At 44.8% G+C, this 17,388-nt stretch overlaps 1 protein-coding gene across 1 annotated transcript in view; it reads left to right on the top strand.

Annotated features, from left to right (window-relative positions):
- Positions 1 to 17,388, top strand: part of LOC142312848 (uncharacterized) — a 57,376-nt gene that overhangs the window by 12,846 nt on the left and 27,142 nt on the right. The window contains 2 exon segments of the mRNA XM_075351836.1: positions 10,911 to 11,001; positions 14,218 to 16,064. Of these exon segments, the coding sequence (XP_075207951.1) occupies positions 10,911 to 11,001; positions 14,218 to 16,064 (1,938 nt within the window).

The following is a 17,388-nucleotide window of genomic DNA, read 5'->3' as shown; positions in this document are numbered from 1 at the left end:
GGTCTCTATGGCCCTCCAGATCCCGCTTTCCTACAGGGACGCCCTCGTCCCGCCCCCTCTCTTCGCTCCGGCGGCCATTTTCTTGGACAGGGTTCACTCTGCGCTGGGCCATCCTGCACTCTGCATCCCTGCTGAGGTGCTGTGCATTGGAGGTCCGGGCTTCGGGATCTGGAGGGCACACAACACCGCTTCCAGCGGTCTGGTAAGCCACAGCCGGTCTCTGGTTGTGAACGTCTGTATATACTCCCTGGGGTTCATTCTCTTTGTAGAAGCTGTCCCCACTCCAGCAGCATGTATCACACGAGGAGCAAGGCTCCAAAGCTTTATACTGTATGCGCTGCATGTAAGCTCCTGCTGCCTGAACCGAGCACCTATCCACATTGTGATGTCTGCTCTAACTTGGAGGTGCCACAGCCTGGAGCCTCACCCCCAGTGGTCTCTCTGGCTGCTTCTGCACCTGTGGCTGAACCCCCAGCCTGGGTAGAGTCCTTCTCTAGGTCTATCTCCCAGTCTTTTGCTGAGTCCATGTGACTTCTGTCCAGGACTTTGATGAATATGCATCAGCCCTCCTCACAGGGTGCCTCTAATGCTAAGGGTCCTTTAGGATCCCTATCCTCTGACCTCCGTCCACCGGAGCTCACAGAGGATTCATCATCAGGGCACAGACCCCGTCCTCCTAAGAGGAGCCGCAGGGTTTCCTCTCCCTCCTCATCCCGCGGCTCTGATTCAAGAGCTGACTCGCAAGATGAGGAGGATGCCTTTACAGGGGGCTCGGAGGCTAACTCCATGTGCCCCATTGATCTTTCCGAGGGTGACTCAGATCTTAGTGACTTGATTGCTTCCATTAATTCTGTACTGGATCTCAATCCGCCAGTATCAGAGGAGCAACCCTCTCTGGCAGAAAAGCACCAGTTTACCTCACCTAAGAGAGTAAAGAGTGTGTTCTTTAACCACTCCAGTTTTCAGACCGCTGTGACCAAACCCAGGGCCTGTCCTGACAAACGCTTCCCAAAGCGTGGTTCTGATGACCGTTTTCCCTTTCCACCTGAGGTGGTCAAGGAGTGGGCTCACTCCCCAAAGGTAGACCCTCCGGTGTCTAGGCTCTCAGCCCGGACCGTTGTGTCGGTGGCTGATGGCACTTCCCTTAAGGATTCCACTGACCGTCAGATTGACCTTCTGGCCAAATCCGTGTATGAAGCGGCGGGGGCCGCGTTTTCCCCAACTTTTGCAGCAGTGTGGGCTCTCAAAGCCATCTCTGCTTCTCTAGAGGAGATGCATTCCCTCACCAGGGAATCTATGCCCGAGATGGTTGCCTTAACTTCTCAAGCTTCAGCTTTTTCATCTTATGCCATGTCTGCCATGCTAGAGGCTTCTCACCGCACTGCGGTGGCTTCGTCTAATTCCCTCGTTATCCGCAGGATCTTGTGGCTTCGAGAGTGGAAGGCAGATGCTTCTTCAAAGACGTACCTTGCTGGGCTCCCTTTTGCTGGTTCACGGCTGTTTGGTGAACAGCTGGATGAAATTATTAAAGAAGCTACTGGCGGGAAGAGTACTTCCATGCCACAAACCAAGACCAGGAAACCTGCCCAGGGTAAGACTCAGTCGAGGTTTCGTTCCTTTCGTTCCTCCAACTGGTCGTCCTCTAAGCCCTCCGCCTCGTCCGCTAACTCAGCTAAGGACCAGAAATCCAACTGGCGCCCAAAAGCGCGTCCACAGAAGACCGCAGGAGGTTCTGCCACTAAGGCAGCCTCCTCGTGACTCTCTGCCCGCTCCAGCAACGTCCTTAGTCGGTGGCAGGCTCTCCCACTTTGGCGACGCTTGGTTTTAACAAGTCTCCGATCAGTGGGTGAGAGATATCATCTCTCACGGCTACAGGATAGAATTCTCTTCCAAGCCCGCCAAACAGATTTTTTCTCTTAACTCCCCCCTGCTCCAAGGCCGCCGCCTTCTCACAGGCCGTGGCAGCCTTGCAGGCCAACGGAGTAATTGTACCAGTTCCCGCCCGGGAACGGTTCAGAGGTTTTTACTCAAACCTCTTCCTAGTTCCCAAAAAGGACGGAACCTTCCGGCCCATCCTGGATCTCAAGCTTCTCAACAAGCATGTTTGGGTGCGGCACTTTCGCATGGAGTCTCTGCGATCAGTCATTGCCTCAATGACCCAAGGGGATTTTCTGGCGTCCATCGACATCAGAGATGCCTATCTACATGTGCCAATTGCAGTTTCACACCAGCGTTGGCTACGTTTTGCAATAGGAGAAGATCATTTCCAATTCGTGGCTCTCCCTTTCAGGTTAGCCATGGCCCCTCGGGTATTCACCAAGGTCATGGCAGCAGTGATTGCGGTTCTGCACCTCCAGGGGTTGGCAGTGCTCCCTTACCTGGACGACCTTCTAGTCAAGGCTCAATCCAGCGCAGACTGTCAGCGGAGTGTCTCGCTCACTCTCGCCACTCTAGCCCAATTCGGGTGGCTTGTCAATCTTCCCAAATCCACTCTGACTCCGACCCAGAGTCTCACGTACCTAGGGATGCAGTTCAAGACTTTGCCGGCACTTGTGAAGTTGCCCTTAAACAAACAGCTGTCACTCCAGTTGGCGGTGCGCTCTCTCCTGAGGCCCCGCCGTTATACCCTCAGGCGTCTGATGCAGGTGCTGGGTCAAATGGTGGCGTCCATGGAGGCTGTTTCCTTTGCCCAGTTCCATCTGCGCCCCCTGCAGCTGGACATTCTCCGCTGTTGGGACAAGCGGCCTTCCTCCTTACACAAGTTAGTGACTCTGTCGCCACGGACCAGGAGCTCTCTTCAGTGGTGGCTTCAGCCCCTCTCCCTGTCCCAAGGGCGCTCCTTCCTGACCCCCGTCCTGGGTGATTCTCACCACGGATGCCAGTCTATCCGGCGGTATGTCTCCACCACAGAGCACAGGGCACTTGGACTCCGTCCGAGTCAGCCCTTTCAATCAATGTGCTGGAAACCAGAGCCGTGTTTCTAGCTCTCCTAGCATTTCACCACCTGCTGGCGGGCAGGCACATTCGAGTCCAGTCAGACAACGCGACAGCAGTTGCCTACATCAATCATCAAGGCGGGACACGCAGCCGCCTGGCAATGATGGAGGTACAACGCATTCTTCAATGGGCGGAAGACTCCAGGTCCACCATATCCGCAGTCCACATCCCAGGCGTGAACAACTGGGAGGCAGATTATCTCAGCCGTCAAAGCGTGGACGGTGGCGAGTGGTCCCTGCACCCGGCAGTATTTCAGTCGATCTGCCGCAAATGGGACACTCCGGACGTGGACTTAATGGCATCCCGTCACAACAACAAAGTTCCTGTTTACGTGGTTCGCTCCCACGATCCTCAGGCCTTCGCCGCGGACGCTCTGGTTCAGGAGTGGTCCCAGTTTCGTCTGTCCTACGTGTTTCCCCCTCTAGCTCTCTTGCCCAGAGTCCTGCGCAAGATCAGAATGGAGGGTCGTCGAGTCATCCTCATTGCACCGGACTGGCCCAGGCGAGCTTGGTATCCGGATCTGCTCCATCTTTCCGTAGAGATGCCGTGGCATCTCCCGGACCGTCCAGATCTACTCTCGCAAGGTCCGTTTTTCCGCCCGAATTCTGCGGCCCTCAAATTGACAGCGTGGCTCTTGAGTCCTGGATTTTGACGGCTTCTGGTATCCCCCCTGAAGTCATCTCCACTATGACTCAGGCGCGCAAGTCTTCCTCCGCCAAGATCTATCACAGGACTTGGAAAAATGTCCTGTCCTGGTGTCGCTCTACCGGCCATCCTCCTTGGCCATTCTCCTTGCCGACTCTTCTGTCTTTTCTACAGTCCGGTCTGCAGCTAGGACTGTCCCTCAACTCTCTCAAGGGACAAGTTTCGGCTCTGTCAGTTTTGTTCCAGCGGCGTCTCGCTCGACTGGCTCAGGTCCGCACCTTCATGCAGGGCGCATCTCACATCATTCCGCCTTACTGGCGGCCCTTGGACCCCTGGGACCTTAACTTGGTTCTCACAGTCTTGCAGAAACCCCCCTTTGAGCCTCTTAGGGAGGTTTCTTTGTATCGTCTTTCACAGAAAGTGGCCTTTCTGGTTGCCATAACTTCTCTCAGGAGAGTCTCTGATTTGGCTGCGCTCTCCTCGGAGTCACCTTTTTTAGTCTTTCATCAAGACAAGGTGGTTCTCTGTCCGACTCCGGACTTTCTTCCTAAGATGGTCTCTCCCTTCCACCTTAACCAGGACATTACCTTACCTTCCTTCTGTCCGGTCCCTGTTCATCGCTTTGAAAAAGCTCTACATACTCTAGATCTGGTGCGTGCTCTCCGGATCTATGTGTCAAGCACCGCTGCGCTTAGGCGGTGCACCTCTCTTTTTGTGCTAACCACAGGTCGGCGCAAGGGCATCCCTGCTTCTAAGTCGACCTTAGCCCGTTGGATTAGGTCGACCATTTCGGACGCCTACCAGAGAACGCAGGCGCCTCCCCCGCCGGGGATCAAAGCACACTCGACCAGAACTGTCGTGCCTCTCGGGCTTTTAGGCACCAGGCTACGGCTCAACAAGTTTGTCAGGCTGCCACTTGGGCTAGCCTGCATACCTTCTCGAAGCACTACCAAGTGCATGCTCATGCTTCGGCAGATGCGAGCTTGGGCAGACGCATCCTTCAGGCGGCGGTCGCCCATTTGTGAAGTTAGGTTTTGCCTACTTCTTAGTTTTTCTGTTTATTCCCACCCAGGGACTGCTTTGGAACGTCCCAAGGTCTGGGTCTCCCAAAGGAACGATAAAGAAAAAGAGAATTTTGTTTACTTACCGTAAATTCTTTTTCTTATAGTTCCGTCTTGGGAGACCCAGCACCCTCCCTGTTGCCTGTTGGCAATTTCCTTGTTCCGCGTGTTTTCACCGGCTGCTGTCGTGCACAAAGTCTCCGGTTGTTCCGGCTCTTGCTCTGTTCTACTTGTGGGTGGCTATTCTCCTTCAGCTTTTGCACTAAACTGGCTGGGACTGGCTCACCATGGGGTGTATAAGCTCAGAGGGAGGAGCTACACTTTTAGGTGTAGTACTTTGTGTGTCCTCCGGAGGCAGACGCTAAACACCCAAGGTCTGGGTCTCCCAAGACGGAATTATAAGAAAAAGAATTTACGGTAAGTAAACAAAATTCTCTTTTTTGTATGGACATCTGAGAGGATGTACTAGGTTTCTGTAGGTAGTTGTCTACATAGTAGCAGGGGGGATTTTAGGACCATTTCTGGGAACTTTACTGTCCCCTAGCACCGATGTAATTATCTTAGGGTAACGCGAGAATTTTTAGTGTTTTTCCCTCCTCTTGCCCTTCTTTTCCCCGTAATCGTGTAAACCTCCTACACAACTAGTTCCTTCTTTCTTTCTATTTCTATTGTTACCAATATTAAGAGCCACTTTTATCTTAGTGTAGTCTATGTAGACATCCAGGCAGTGCTTCTTTTAATATTTTTTTCAGCAAAGCTATATTTTATTTTTTTTTGTATCTTTTTTTTCTGTGAATCCTAAATGAGACAAAATACAGTGCCTACAAGTAGTATTCAACCCCCTGCAGATTTAGCAGGTTTGATAAGATGCAAATAAGTTAGAGCCTGCAAACTTCAAACAAGAGCAGGATTTATTAACAGATGCATAAATCTTACCAACCAACAAGTTATGTTGCTCAGTTAAATTTTAATACATTTTCAACATAAAAGTGTGGGTCAATTATTATTCAACCCCTAGGTTTAATATTTTGTGGAATAACCCTTGTTTGCAATTACAGCTAATAATCGTCTTTTATAAGACCTGATCAGGCTGGCACAGGTCTCTGGAGTTATCTTGGCCCACTCCTCCATGCAGATCTTCTCCAAGTTATCTAGGTTCTTTGGGTGTCTCATGTGGACTTTAATCTTGAGCTCCTTCCACAAGTTTTCAATTGGGTTAAGGTCAGGAGACTGACTAGGCCACTGCAACACCTTGATTTTTTCCCTCTTGAACCAGGCCTTGGTTTTCTTGGCTGTGTGCTTTGGGTCGTTGTCTTGTTGGAAGATGAAATGTCGACCCATCTTAAGATCTTTGATGGAGGAGCAGAGGTTCTTGGCCAAAATCTCCAGGTAGGCCGTGCTATCCATCTTCCCATGGATGCGGACCAGATGGCCAGGCCCCATGGCTGAGAAACAGCCTCACAGCATGATGCTGCCACCACCATGCTTGACTGTAGGGATGGTATTCTTGGGGTCGTATGCAGTGCCATCCAGTCTCCAAACGTCACGTGTGTGGTTGGCACCAAAGATCTCGATCTTGGTCTCATCAGACCAGAGAACCTTGAACCAGTCTGTCTCAGAGTCCTCCAAGTGATCATGAGCAAACTGTAGACGAGCCTTGACATGACGCTTTGAAAGTAAAGGTACCTTACGAGCTCGTCTGGAACGGAGACCATTGCGGTGGAGTACGTTACTTAAGGTATTGACTGAAACCAATGTCCCCACTGCCATGAGATCTTCCCGGAGCTCCTTCCTTGTTGTCCTTGGGTTAGCCTTGACTCTTTGGACAAGCCTGGCCTCGGCACGGGTGGAAACTTTCAAAGGCTGTCCAGGCCGTGGAAGGCTAACAGTAGTTCCATAAGCCTTCCACTTCCGGATGATGCTCCCAACAGTGGAGACAGGTAGGCCCAACTCCTTGGAAAGGGTTTTGTACCCCTTGCCAGCCTTGTGACCCTCCACGATCTTGTCTCTGATGGCCTTGGTCAACATGTGAAAGACAAAGGAGCATTCCAAGTATGAGTGCTGTTCACAAGTTTGGGGAGGGTCTTAATTAGTCAGAAAAGGCTGGAAAAAGAGATAATTAATCCAAACATGTGAAGCTCATTGTTCTTTGTGCCTGAAATACTTCTTAATACTTTAGGGGAACCAAACAGAATTCTGGTGGTTTGAGGGGTTGAATAATAAATGACCCTCTGAATAAACTTTTCACAATTTTAAAAAAAAAAAAAAATTAACATTCTTTTTTGCTGCAGTGCATTTCACACTTCCAGGCTGATCTACAGTCCAAATGTCACAATGCCAAGTTAATTCCGAATGTGTAAACCTGCTAAATCTGCAGGGGGTTGAATTCTACTTGTAGGTACTGTAACTCCGTATCCATATTCTGTGAATTATTACTGTACAACACAGAAGTTTGGACGCAGCAAAAACACACTGCATCCAAAACACTGATATTCCTGATTGTGGGCATGTACACTTACACATAATCCCGGTGCAAGCACTGAGCGTAGAGAGCAGGATAAATAAGAACCGCACCGTACCACAATCTTTTAGAGGCAGAATGAACAAATCAACAGTGGTTGAAGAATTGGCTTTCTTTACTTAATTTTTATGCCTTTCACCTTACGGGATAAGTGATTCGGCGGCTTTATTCATCAGGTCAGACTGATTACAGCGATACCAGGTTTATATCGTTCTTTTAGGTTTGACGACTATCACACTAAAAATGCTTTGTACAAAAGAAAGGTTTTTTGCATCACTGACGTTTGAAGGATATAGTTTTATATTTTTCTGCCAACAGAGTCATGTGAGGGCTTGTTTTTTGCGGGATGAATTGGAGTTTTTATTGGTCCCATTTTGGGCCACATAATAGTTTTGGATCACTTTCTATTCCACTTTTTGTGAGGCAGAATCAAAGAAGAAACAGCAACTCAGTGTGGCCAAGGAAATTGAATTCAGCTTCCCAAAGATGTGATAAACCACAGTTAATTCATGTTTTAAGGGGTGAGGGCAATCACTTTTTCACACAGGGCCCTGTAGGTTGGATTTCTTTTTTCCTTAATAATAAAGACCATTTATAAACTACATTTTATTATTACTTTTGTTATCGTTGTCTAATATTTCAATTTGTTTGGTGATCTGAAACATTTAAGTGTGACAAACATGCAAAAGAATAAGAAATCAGGAACGGGCAAACACTTTTCACACCACTTTATATAATATATACAGTATATGTCTGTATAGAGCGGGAAAGAGACAAGACGAATTGAAAATACATGACTTGTAAATATATTATTCTGTTTCCAACCGAGGCACACAACTTTTACAATTTTCAGCAGTTTCATCCAGTAGTTTTCACTGGCCCTCAATCTTTCATGATACTACTTTCTTTGACTCCTTTTCCATGCACTCCACCTTCTTTATTCAGTATGTATTCTGGATTGGCTATCTAGATTTTTGTAAACTCCAAATCAGAGTTATACTTAGCCTCTGAAAAAGAAAAAACAAATCCAGGTCACCTGTGTAAATGCTCTGGAGCAGAAACCCCATGGAGTTCAAAAAATGAAAAACAGGCGACTTGGCACTATAAAATGCTTACTTTATTTGTAGTCCATTAAAATATTATAGGAAGAGAATACAAAAATGGCCATATGGGTTTCCGTGTTTTGAGGTATACACCTCTTAATCATAGAGTTATGATTAAGAAGTGTATACCTCGAAACGTGGAAACCCATATGGACATTTTTTGTATTCTCTTCTTATGATATTTTAATGGACTACAAATGAAGAAAGCATTTTATAGTGCTGTAAATTAAAGTGCTTGAAAATCCTTCAAATCCAAAAAGATGGCGCTGATCTCCAGATATATTATGGCAGAAGTTTTATTTGGCTATTAAAAAATATATCACAACGCGTTTCGGCCAAATAAAACTTCTTCTGTGATAATATATCTGGAGATTAGCGCCATCTTTTTGGGTTTGAAGGATTTTCAAGCACTTTAATTTAGTGATTTCCTGTGATCCTCGGGTGGAGGTGTTTCACAGTGTATCAAATCCTGGTGAGCAGCAGATCAGGACGGAGATTGTGGAGGTTGATCCTAAGGGATCTATGAGCTTGATCCAACTTGCAATAAGGTGAGTGCAATTCATGCACATTTTATAATAAATATTTATGGATTTGAACTACTACATTTAGAGTTACGCCACGTATGTCACTCTTTATCTCTAACCCCTCAAGGTTTACCTTCGTATTTTATAGAACTGGATCGCCCTGACATGACAAGTATAGAGGCCACCATAAACAGTTGGTTACCTTTCTGGACCTCCTAGTTAGATCCACTCTAGTTGCTCTTTCTACCTGTTTACTGGGTCTCTGATCTGGTCACAAGTCATGCCAGCTCTGCTTCTATTTTTTGGCCACTTATCAATAGTCAGTTTAGAAGCACACTACCCTCATTCTTCCTTGTCACATACCCTGGTCCAGCCTTCTTTTTGTTTCTTTGTCTTTCACTTCTTCTGTCTTCAACTTTCAATCCACAAGTCAACACTAAAAGGTACTTTACGCGCTGCGATATCGGTACTGATATTGCTAGCAAGCATACCCGCCCCCGTCTGTTGTGCGACATGGGCACATCGCTGCCCGTGGCGCACAACATCGCTTACACCCATCACACGGACTTACCTGCCCTGCGACATCACTCTGGCCGGCGAACCGCCTCCTTTCTAAGGGCGCGGTTCGTGCGGCGTTACAGCGACGTCATGCGGCAGCCGTCTAATAGAAGCGGAGGGGCGGAGATGAGCGGCCGGAACATCCCACCCATCTCCTTCGTTCCGCATTGCCGGTGGACGCAGGTAAGGAGATGTTCGTCGTTCCTGCGGTGTCACACGTAGCGATGTGTGATGCCGCAGGAACGACGAACAACATCGTACCTGCAGCAGCAATGACATTAAGGAAAGGAGCGACGTGTCAATGATCATCGTTTTTGAACGATTTTGCGATCGTTGATCGTCGCTCCTTGGTGTCACACTCTGTGATGTCACTAATGGCGCCAGATGTGCGTCACTAACGACGTGACCTCGACAATATATCGTTAGCGATGTTGCAGCGTGTAAAGCACCCTTAAGGGTATGTGCCCACAATCACTCACTGCGTCCTGGATGCAGCAAGTCCTGACCTGCCGGGCTGTTAGTCTCCTCCGCAAGAAAATGCAGGAGACCACAGCTGCTTGTACTCACAATCAGGGTTCAGTACGCTGTCGTCTCGCTTGTGTTCTCCCTATGGAGGACGCATGCGAATCCGCAGCAAACAATTAACATGCTGCGGCCTGGAAAGACACACTGCAGGTCAATGTTTGCTGCGGGAAAAAACAAACACAGTGGGCACAGGATCTTTAGAAATCCCGTCCACTATGCATGTACTGTACAACGCAGTGTTTTGAACGCAGCTGAAGCATGCTATGTCCAATACGCTGCAAACACTGATCATGGGGCACGCACCCTTACAGCACCCAGGGGCCTCTTTATCGACTTAAACCTCTCCCCTTCTTCCAGATTTTTTTGCATACCTAGTATTATGTCTCAAGTGCCAACAATGAGCAGTAGATGGTGACACAACCTAACTTTGCAGAGCCCCACATAGGAAACGTGCATCACAATTACAGTTTGTTATACTGTATATAAAGTGAACCACCTAGAAACATCTCCCAAAACTCCTCCAACTGCAGGGCTGACCCTCTGTAACGTTCAACTGCCGGACTGCCTAATTCTATAGACCTTAGTATTAACCATATAAGGACAGTACTTTGCATCAGAGTCCTATAATACCAGTATATCCTGCAGCATCACAAGTAAAGCTTTATGTCACAGTATTCCTGGGGAACAATCTGAAAACCTTTAGGAACCAGTGACATGATGAATTCCTGCAGTTTTGAAGGCCAATGAAGGCCCAATGTTCTCCTAGATGGGTATCTCCAATAATATGGCCATTCAGTGTGTTTTAAACATGGTGGAGATGACAGGATAAAGCTGATTATAGACATTAGATGTTGTCTTCATCTTCTCACAATTTTCTGGTTATGGAGACTGCTGGTTGGAAAAAGGAACCAATAGGTTGGATTTTGATCATTCACACATCTCTATCTATCTGTGACTTCTACAATATTTGTTTCAGGGTGAAGATCTGCCCCATATTAATGCTACAGAGACATATGTGAGGGGTGATGAGCAGTGTAAAGAGGGGATTTCTACAGATAACCGCACAGGTGAGTAGTGACTACTAAATTCAGAAAAGTCACAGGTTCTACTGGATTGTAGAATAATTATAGCTAGATGTTACATTTTTTCTATTGGAGTCTGTTCACAATTAATTTTTTAAATGGATGTTACGATTTAAGTTTTAGAGGCTGATTTATTAAGGCTGGTAGCGTGCAAACCAGTTTTCATGAATGGGTGCTGTGGGGTATATGTTTGAATTTATTAAGACGTGAGTGAAACTTAGTGAATTTGGTACATCTTCTCAGTAACACACGCCTCTGTGCACCTTGCCAGAAATTATACGAAAGTTAGGGACGGACTGGATCAATATTTTCTGATGGGTGTGAGTTATGCCACTACAGTGGCATCTTGCTTTAGACTCAGCTAGGTGGTTGAAGAAACCCTATGTACAATGATCCGCACACTCTATCCTCATCAGCTAGTCTAGAAGAGTCTCATTGCTAGTACACAAATCAGTAAGGTGCAAAGATTAGGTTACATGCAGAGATCCAGAAGGCCATTTTGTTTTTACATATGCAGTAATAAATTCTAAAGAGTATGTATTAATGTGATTATATAATCCTCCCCCAGCTAATTCAGAAATAATTAAATGTATGGTGAGCTTCTCCTTAAGCTATCCTGATGCTCATATTATATGTATGGGAGATTTTAATTTTGACTATGAATTATAATTTGGATAGATTTAGATTAGGATGAACAACCCCTGTGACTAGACCCTTTTCTACCACTTTGTCGACATATATGGAGGGTAATGGCTGGGTGGAGTTATGGAGAGTTTCCCTCCTTGATACTCTAGAATTCACTTGCCACTCCTTTGCTTGGCATACTTTATCCCACATAGATTATATTTTTGACTGTGGATGGAAGCAGAGGGATTTCAGACCACAGCCCCGCAATACTTGTGCTTCCTTGAACCAAATAGAACATAAGTTTTCCTGGAAACTTACCGTATATACTGGCGTATAAGACGACTTTTTACCCCCTTAAAATAATGGCTACAGTGGGGGGTAGTCTTATACGCCGGATATATATGCCGGCGCCAGCACCCGGCAAACCCGGTCAGCTGCCGGGGGGGGCACACTCGCGGTGGCAGGAGTGGCGCACCGCTACTCAGGGGGGCCCGGTGGCCGCGCTGTCACCGCCCCCCGCCGAGGATCGAGCTTTCAATTGCATCGGCATCGCAGGTGCCAATACAATTGAGAGCAATGATGAGAGAGTGAGCGGCGCGCTCTCTCTCTTATCATTCTCCCCACTGTGACTGTCGGCGTTCTTCTGACAGCTCTGCAGCGAGCGCGGTGACGTCATCACTGCGCGCCTGCTGAGAGGTCAGCGAGCGACAGCAATGGAGGACGCGCCGAGGAGACCGGATCAGCGGGGGGAACGAGAAGTGAGCCGCCCCTCTACTGACACTGTGCTCCCCTGACTCACAGGCCGGCCACTACACAGCGGCACTAGTACACATAGGGGCCCGGCAGCCGCTCTGCGTCTATGTGTAGTGCCGCTGTGTAGTGGCCGACCTGTGAGTCAGGGGAGCCCAGTGTCAGTAGAGGGGCCCCTGACCTGGAGAGGCCACCAGCCATGTCTGAGCTGCAGGAGTGCTAGTCCTGACCTGCACAGCAGACGGAATCTCCATCCTGCAGGACCTGCGATGATGTCACGCCCATGTGACTGTGTGGGAGGAGACACAGGATGCCGGGCAGAAAGCAAGAGAACTGAATCCTGAAGGAGATTTGGACACATGACTGGTAATAAGAAAAGAGGGGACATGAGGGTGAGGGGAGCTGCAGGGTGAGGGGCATATGAGGGCTGCAGACTGTGACAGAAGCATGTGAAGGGGTGCAGAGTGTTTGAGAGGGGTAAGTTTAGGGCAGAAGTTGGGGGTCGTCTTATACGCCCAGTCGTCTTATACGCCGGCATATACGGTAATCCCTTTTGGACGATGGTTATAGGCCCCAGCGATAAAATTCCTGATCAATTGCAATGTTTTGTAGCTGTACATGAAACTTCCATAGACATTAATTTACTTTGGGATACACTTAAGATATATCTTAGAGGTTGCTTGTCCTCTACTTTTTCATATATAAAGAAAGTATCTTTGAGAGAGGACATGGATATAAAGTCTAACTTAGGGGAGCAAGAAGGTACATGCTGTATATATCAAATCCACAGAGGCAATTAAAGTGAGGTTGTTGCAGTTTCAAGGCCTTTCTGCACAACATACTGATACTAAGTCTAAGTGTACCTTAAGTAGTTTTTTCTTGTCAGTATTATTTTCAACTGGGGACTCAATCTAGCAAACTATTGGCTTTTGTGGCTCGTAAACATAATATGTATAATGCTATTCTCAAGATCAGAGCTATGGGTGTCTCGATAGTAACATCTGCAAAGGGCATTACTCATTGTTCCCTAGCATATTATGACAGTTTATACAAATCCACGTGGCCTGTTAATATAGATGATTGCCTTTCGTACTTAGCAGATTTACAGTTCTCTACTCTAAGAGAGAGTCAGCAAACCTATTTAGCTGTTGCGATCACTCTATCATGCTCCCTGGAAAAGCTAATTCCCCACATTTAATTCCCCACCTTCTAGCATTATTATAAAAAGAAGGGAATGATCTATGGATTACAGATCTTGCCCTCCTATTTCTTCTTTAGTAAACGTTGATTATAAAAAATTCACTAAGATTCTAGCTATGAGACTCAAAAAAGGGATTCTAGATTTAATACATCCAGACCAAATGGGGTTTATGCCGGGCAAGGACATTTCCATAAATATTAGAAGGGTACAATAGGTAGTCCAATACAGTTCACTACAGGCGGAGAATAGCTGGGCATTAGCTTTTCTTGATGCAATGAAGGCATTTGACTCAGTAGAATGGTCATTTCTGGTGGCATGTCTTCAAACATTTGGAATTGCCCCAAAATACTGAAATGCATACATATACTATATTTGGCCCCTAAAGCTACGTAGCAGTAAATGGCCTTCCATCTGCATCCTTCTCACTTGAAAGAAGAACTTGTCAGTGCTGTCTCCTGTCTCCAGCTTTGTTTGCGCTAGTGTGCTCTATTGTCCTAGTTTGTCAATAATTAAATTTGCAATTATCCCATTTGCATGGAAATGCTATCAAAGAATATAATAAAATAATATATTTCCAAAACAGTTACTGAAAAATACTAAAATCATTTTTTTCTTCTTGGCAGATGACTGCAGCAGGAGCTCAGAAGGACGTCTGATATTCTCACATTTTTCAGCAGAAAATCTTGGTGTTACACCAGATATATGTGAAAAAGATGTCATACCAGATACACCTCAAGACCTTCTCAGAAAAAATCTGTCATCAAATCCGTTTCAACAGGTCCTTTTTTGTGCTTCATCAAAGACAAATATACAAAACAAAAGTCACAGAAGGCCTGTTGAACATGAAATAGCTTACAAAGGGGAGAAACCATATTCATGTTCAGAATGCGGAAAATATTACAATACTAAATCAAGACTTGTAACACATCAGAGAAGTCACACAGGAAAGAAGTCATTTTCATGTTCAGAATGTGGGAAATGTTTTAATCGGAAAACAAATCTTGTTACACATCTGAAAATTCACACAGGAAAAAGGCTGTCTTCATGTTCAGAATGTGGGAAATGTTATAGTGAGAAATCCAAACTTGTAACTCATCAGAAAATTCACACAGGGGAGAGGCCATTTTCATGCTCCAAATGTGGGATATTGTTCAAACAACAATCAGTTTTAATTAGGCATCAGAGAATTCACATGGGTAAAAAGACATATCCATGTTCAGAATGTAATAAATGTTTTACAGAAATATCATATCTTATTACTCATCAGAGAACTCATACAGGAGAGAAGCCATATTCATGTTCAGAATGTGGAAAACATTATAGTAAGAAATCTAGTCTTGTTAAACATTTGAGAATTCACACAGGGGAGAATTCATTTTCCTGTTCAGAATGTGGAAAATGTTTTACAGAGAAATCAAGTTTTGTTACACATCAAAAAAATCACAAAGGGGAGACACCATTTTCTTGTTCAGAATGTGATAAATATTTTACAAATAAATCAAATCTTGCTAAACATCTGAGATATCACATAGGGTATAAACCATTTTCTTGTTCAGAATGTGGAAAATGTTTTCCACAGAAATCAAATTTTGTTCAACATCAGAGAACTCACACAGGAGATAAACCTTTTTCATGTTCAGAATGTGGGAAATGTTATGGCACAAAATTTGATCTTGCTACACATCAGAGAAGTCACACAGGAGAGAAGCCATTTTCATGCTCAGAATGTGGGAAATATTTTAACCAAAAAACACATCTTGTTAAACATCAGAGAATTCACACAGGGGAGAAGCCATTTTCTTGCTTGGAATGTGGGAAATGTTTTGCAGATAAATCAAATCTAGTAAAACATCAGATAAGTCACTCAAGTAACAAGGCGTTTTCATGCTCTGAATGTGGAAAATCTTTTAAACAAAAATCAGTTTTAATTGTGCATCAAAGAATTCACACAGGGCAAAAGCCATATTCATGTTCAGAATGTGGGAAATGTTTTACAGTAAAACATCAGCTTGTTAAACATCAGAGAACTCACACAGGGAAGAAGCCATTTTCATGCTTTAAATGTGGAAAATGTTTTACAGAAAAATACAGTCTTGTTAGACATCATTTAACTCACACGGGGTAGAAACCATTTTTATGTTTAGAATGTGGGAAATATTGCCGAACTAAATCAAGACTTGTTACACATCAGAAAAGTAACACAGAGAAGCCATATTCATGCTCAGAATGTGGGAAATGTTTTGCAGAGAAATCAAATATTGTTATACATCAAAAAAGTCACACAGGGGAGAAACCATTTTCATGTTCAGAATGTGAAATATGTTTTAAATTGAAATCAGATCTTGTCAGACATCAGAGAACTCACACAGGGGAGAAGCCATTTTCATGCTCAAATTGTGGAAAGTGTTTTAATAGGAAAGCAAGTCTTAAACATCTGAAAACTTACTCAGGAAAGAAGCCATTTTCTTTTTTTTAACTGTTTTATTGACAGAAAAAATACAAGTTATGGTAAAGTCTGAAAAAGAAAAGGGAATACAATTTAGAGCATTAAAGGAAATCTGTTTGGTGATTTTCTAGTACAAAAGCATTATTTTGAAATAGAGCTTGGGCAGCCCTTTCAGGATATGCAATTTTTATTGCTTTACCTTCTTTGGTTGTCTTGCTGTAAGCGCCAAAGAATTCAGTGTCCCATTCTGGCTAGTCAAGTTTATGTAAATCGAACCTGAATATGCATTGCACCCTACGCCCATAAACGCTCCCACCTCTCGGCAGTGATAGTAAAAATTTTCACTGTCAATTTCTATCACTGACGCTGCCTCTTAAAACCACTTTACACACAGAGATAAATCTTTGGCAGATCTGTGGTTGTAGTGAAATCATGGACATATTGTTCCATTTGTACTCAGCCACAAACCTGGCACTGATTGTCCACAATTTCACTGCAACAACAGACCTGCCGCAGATTTATCTCTGTGTATAAAGTGGCCTTTAGAGTTGGGTGGAATTATGGGGTCTGAAGCAGGGCAAATTTAGTTTTGAATTTAGATCCGCTTGACTAGCCAGCAAGAGACAATTGGAGAAGCTACAGCAAGAAACAGTAGATATCCTGAAAGAGCTGCCCGTGCCCTATTTCAGGATACCATTAGTGTTATACTAAAAAATGACATGATTAGATTCTCTTTAAATTATAACACGTCTGCAAAGGTAAAATTGTTTGAAGAATAAGAGGTGATTTTTATGTACTATTGATCCCTGAACTCAGTAAAAATATTGAAAAAATTAAATCGTGTGCAGTTTTTTTTCCAGAAAAAAATACAAAGGAGAAAAGCAGGCATAAAAAGGCCTAGAAACACTAAGTTATGAAATGCCCATAAAATGTATTAGATAAATTAATTGACACAAACATGTGTAGTATAATAAATACCACAAGTTATAGATTAATTGTTAGGATAAAATGTTCAATATAAAAAGCCAGTGCTGTAGTAACTTAAATGAGGGACATTTCAACTAATACACTAAAAAGAAACATGCAAGCTGACCAATATGTGTGTAAATATAATATATTATACTATAATATCTATATTATACTATAAGGTGCTCTGCTGATAGTGTAAAGTAATATCAGAACATGGCATAATGAATCCATGTGTAGCTGTACCTAATAATAGCCTATAGCAATAGGCCACAAGGTAATCCTATATAAAGTGCAGTATGGCAGGTAATAGATATACATGTGAAAATAAATCAGATAATGGTCAAACTTAGATGGGCACGTAGCGTAGTGTGAGTCCTCC

Source organism: Anomaloglossus baeobatrachus, chromosome 5, assembly GCF_048569485.1.
Source record: "Anomaloglossus baeobatrachus isolate aAnoBae1 chromosome 5, aAnoBae1.hap1, whole genome shotgun sequence".
Lineage (NCBI taxonomy): Eukaryota > Metazoa > Chordata > Amphibia > Anura > Aromobatidae > Anomaloglossus > Anomaloglossus baeobatrachus.
The sequence above is the reverse complement of the archived record's forward strand: the minus strand, read 5'-3'. Positions and strand labels throughout refer to the sequence as shown.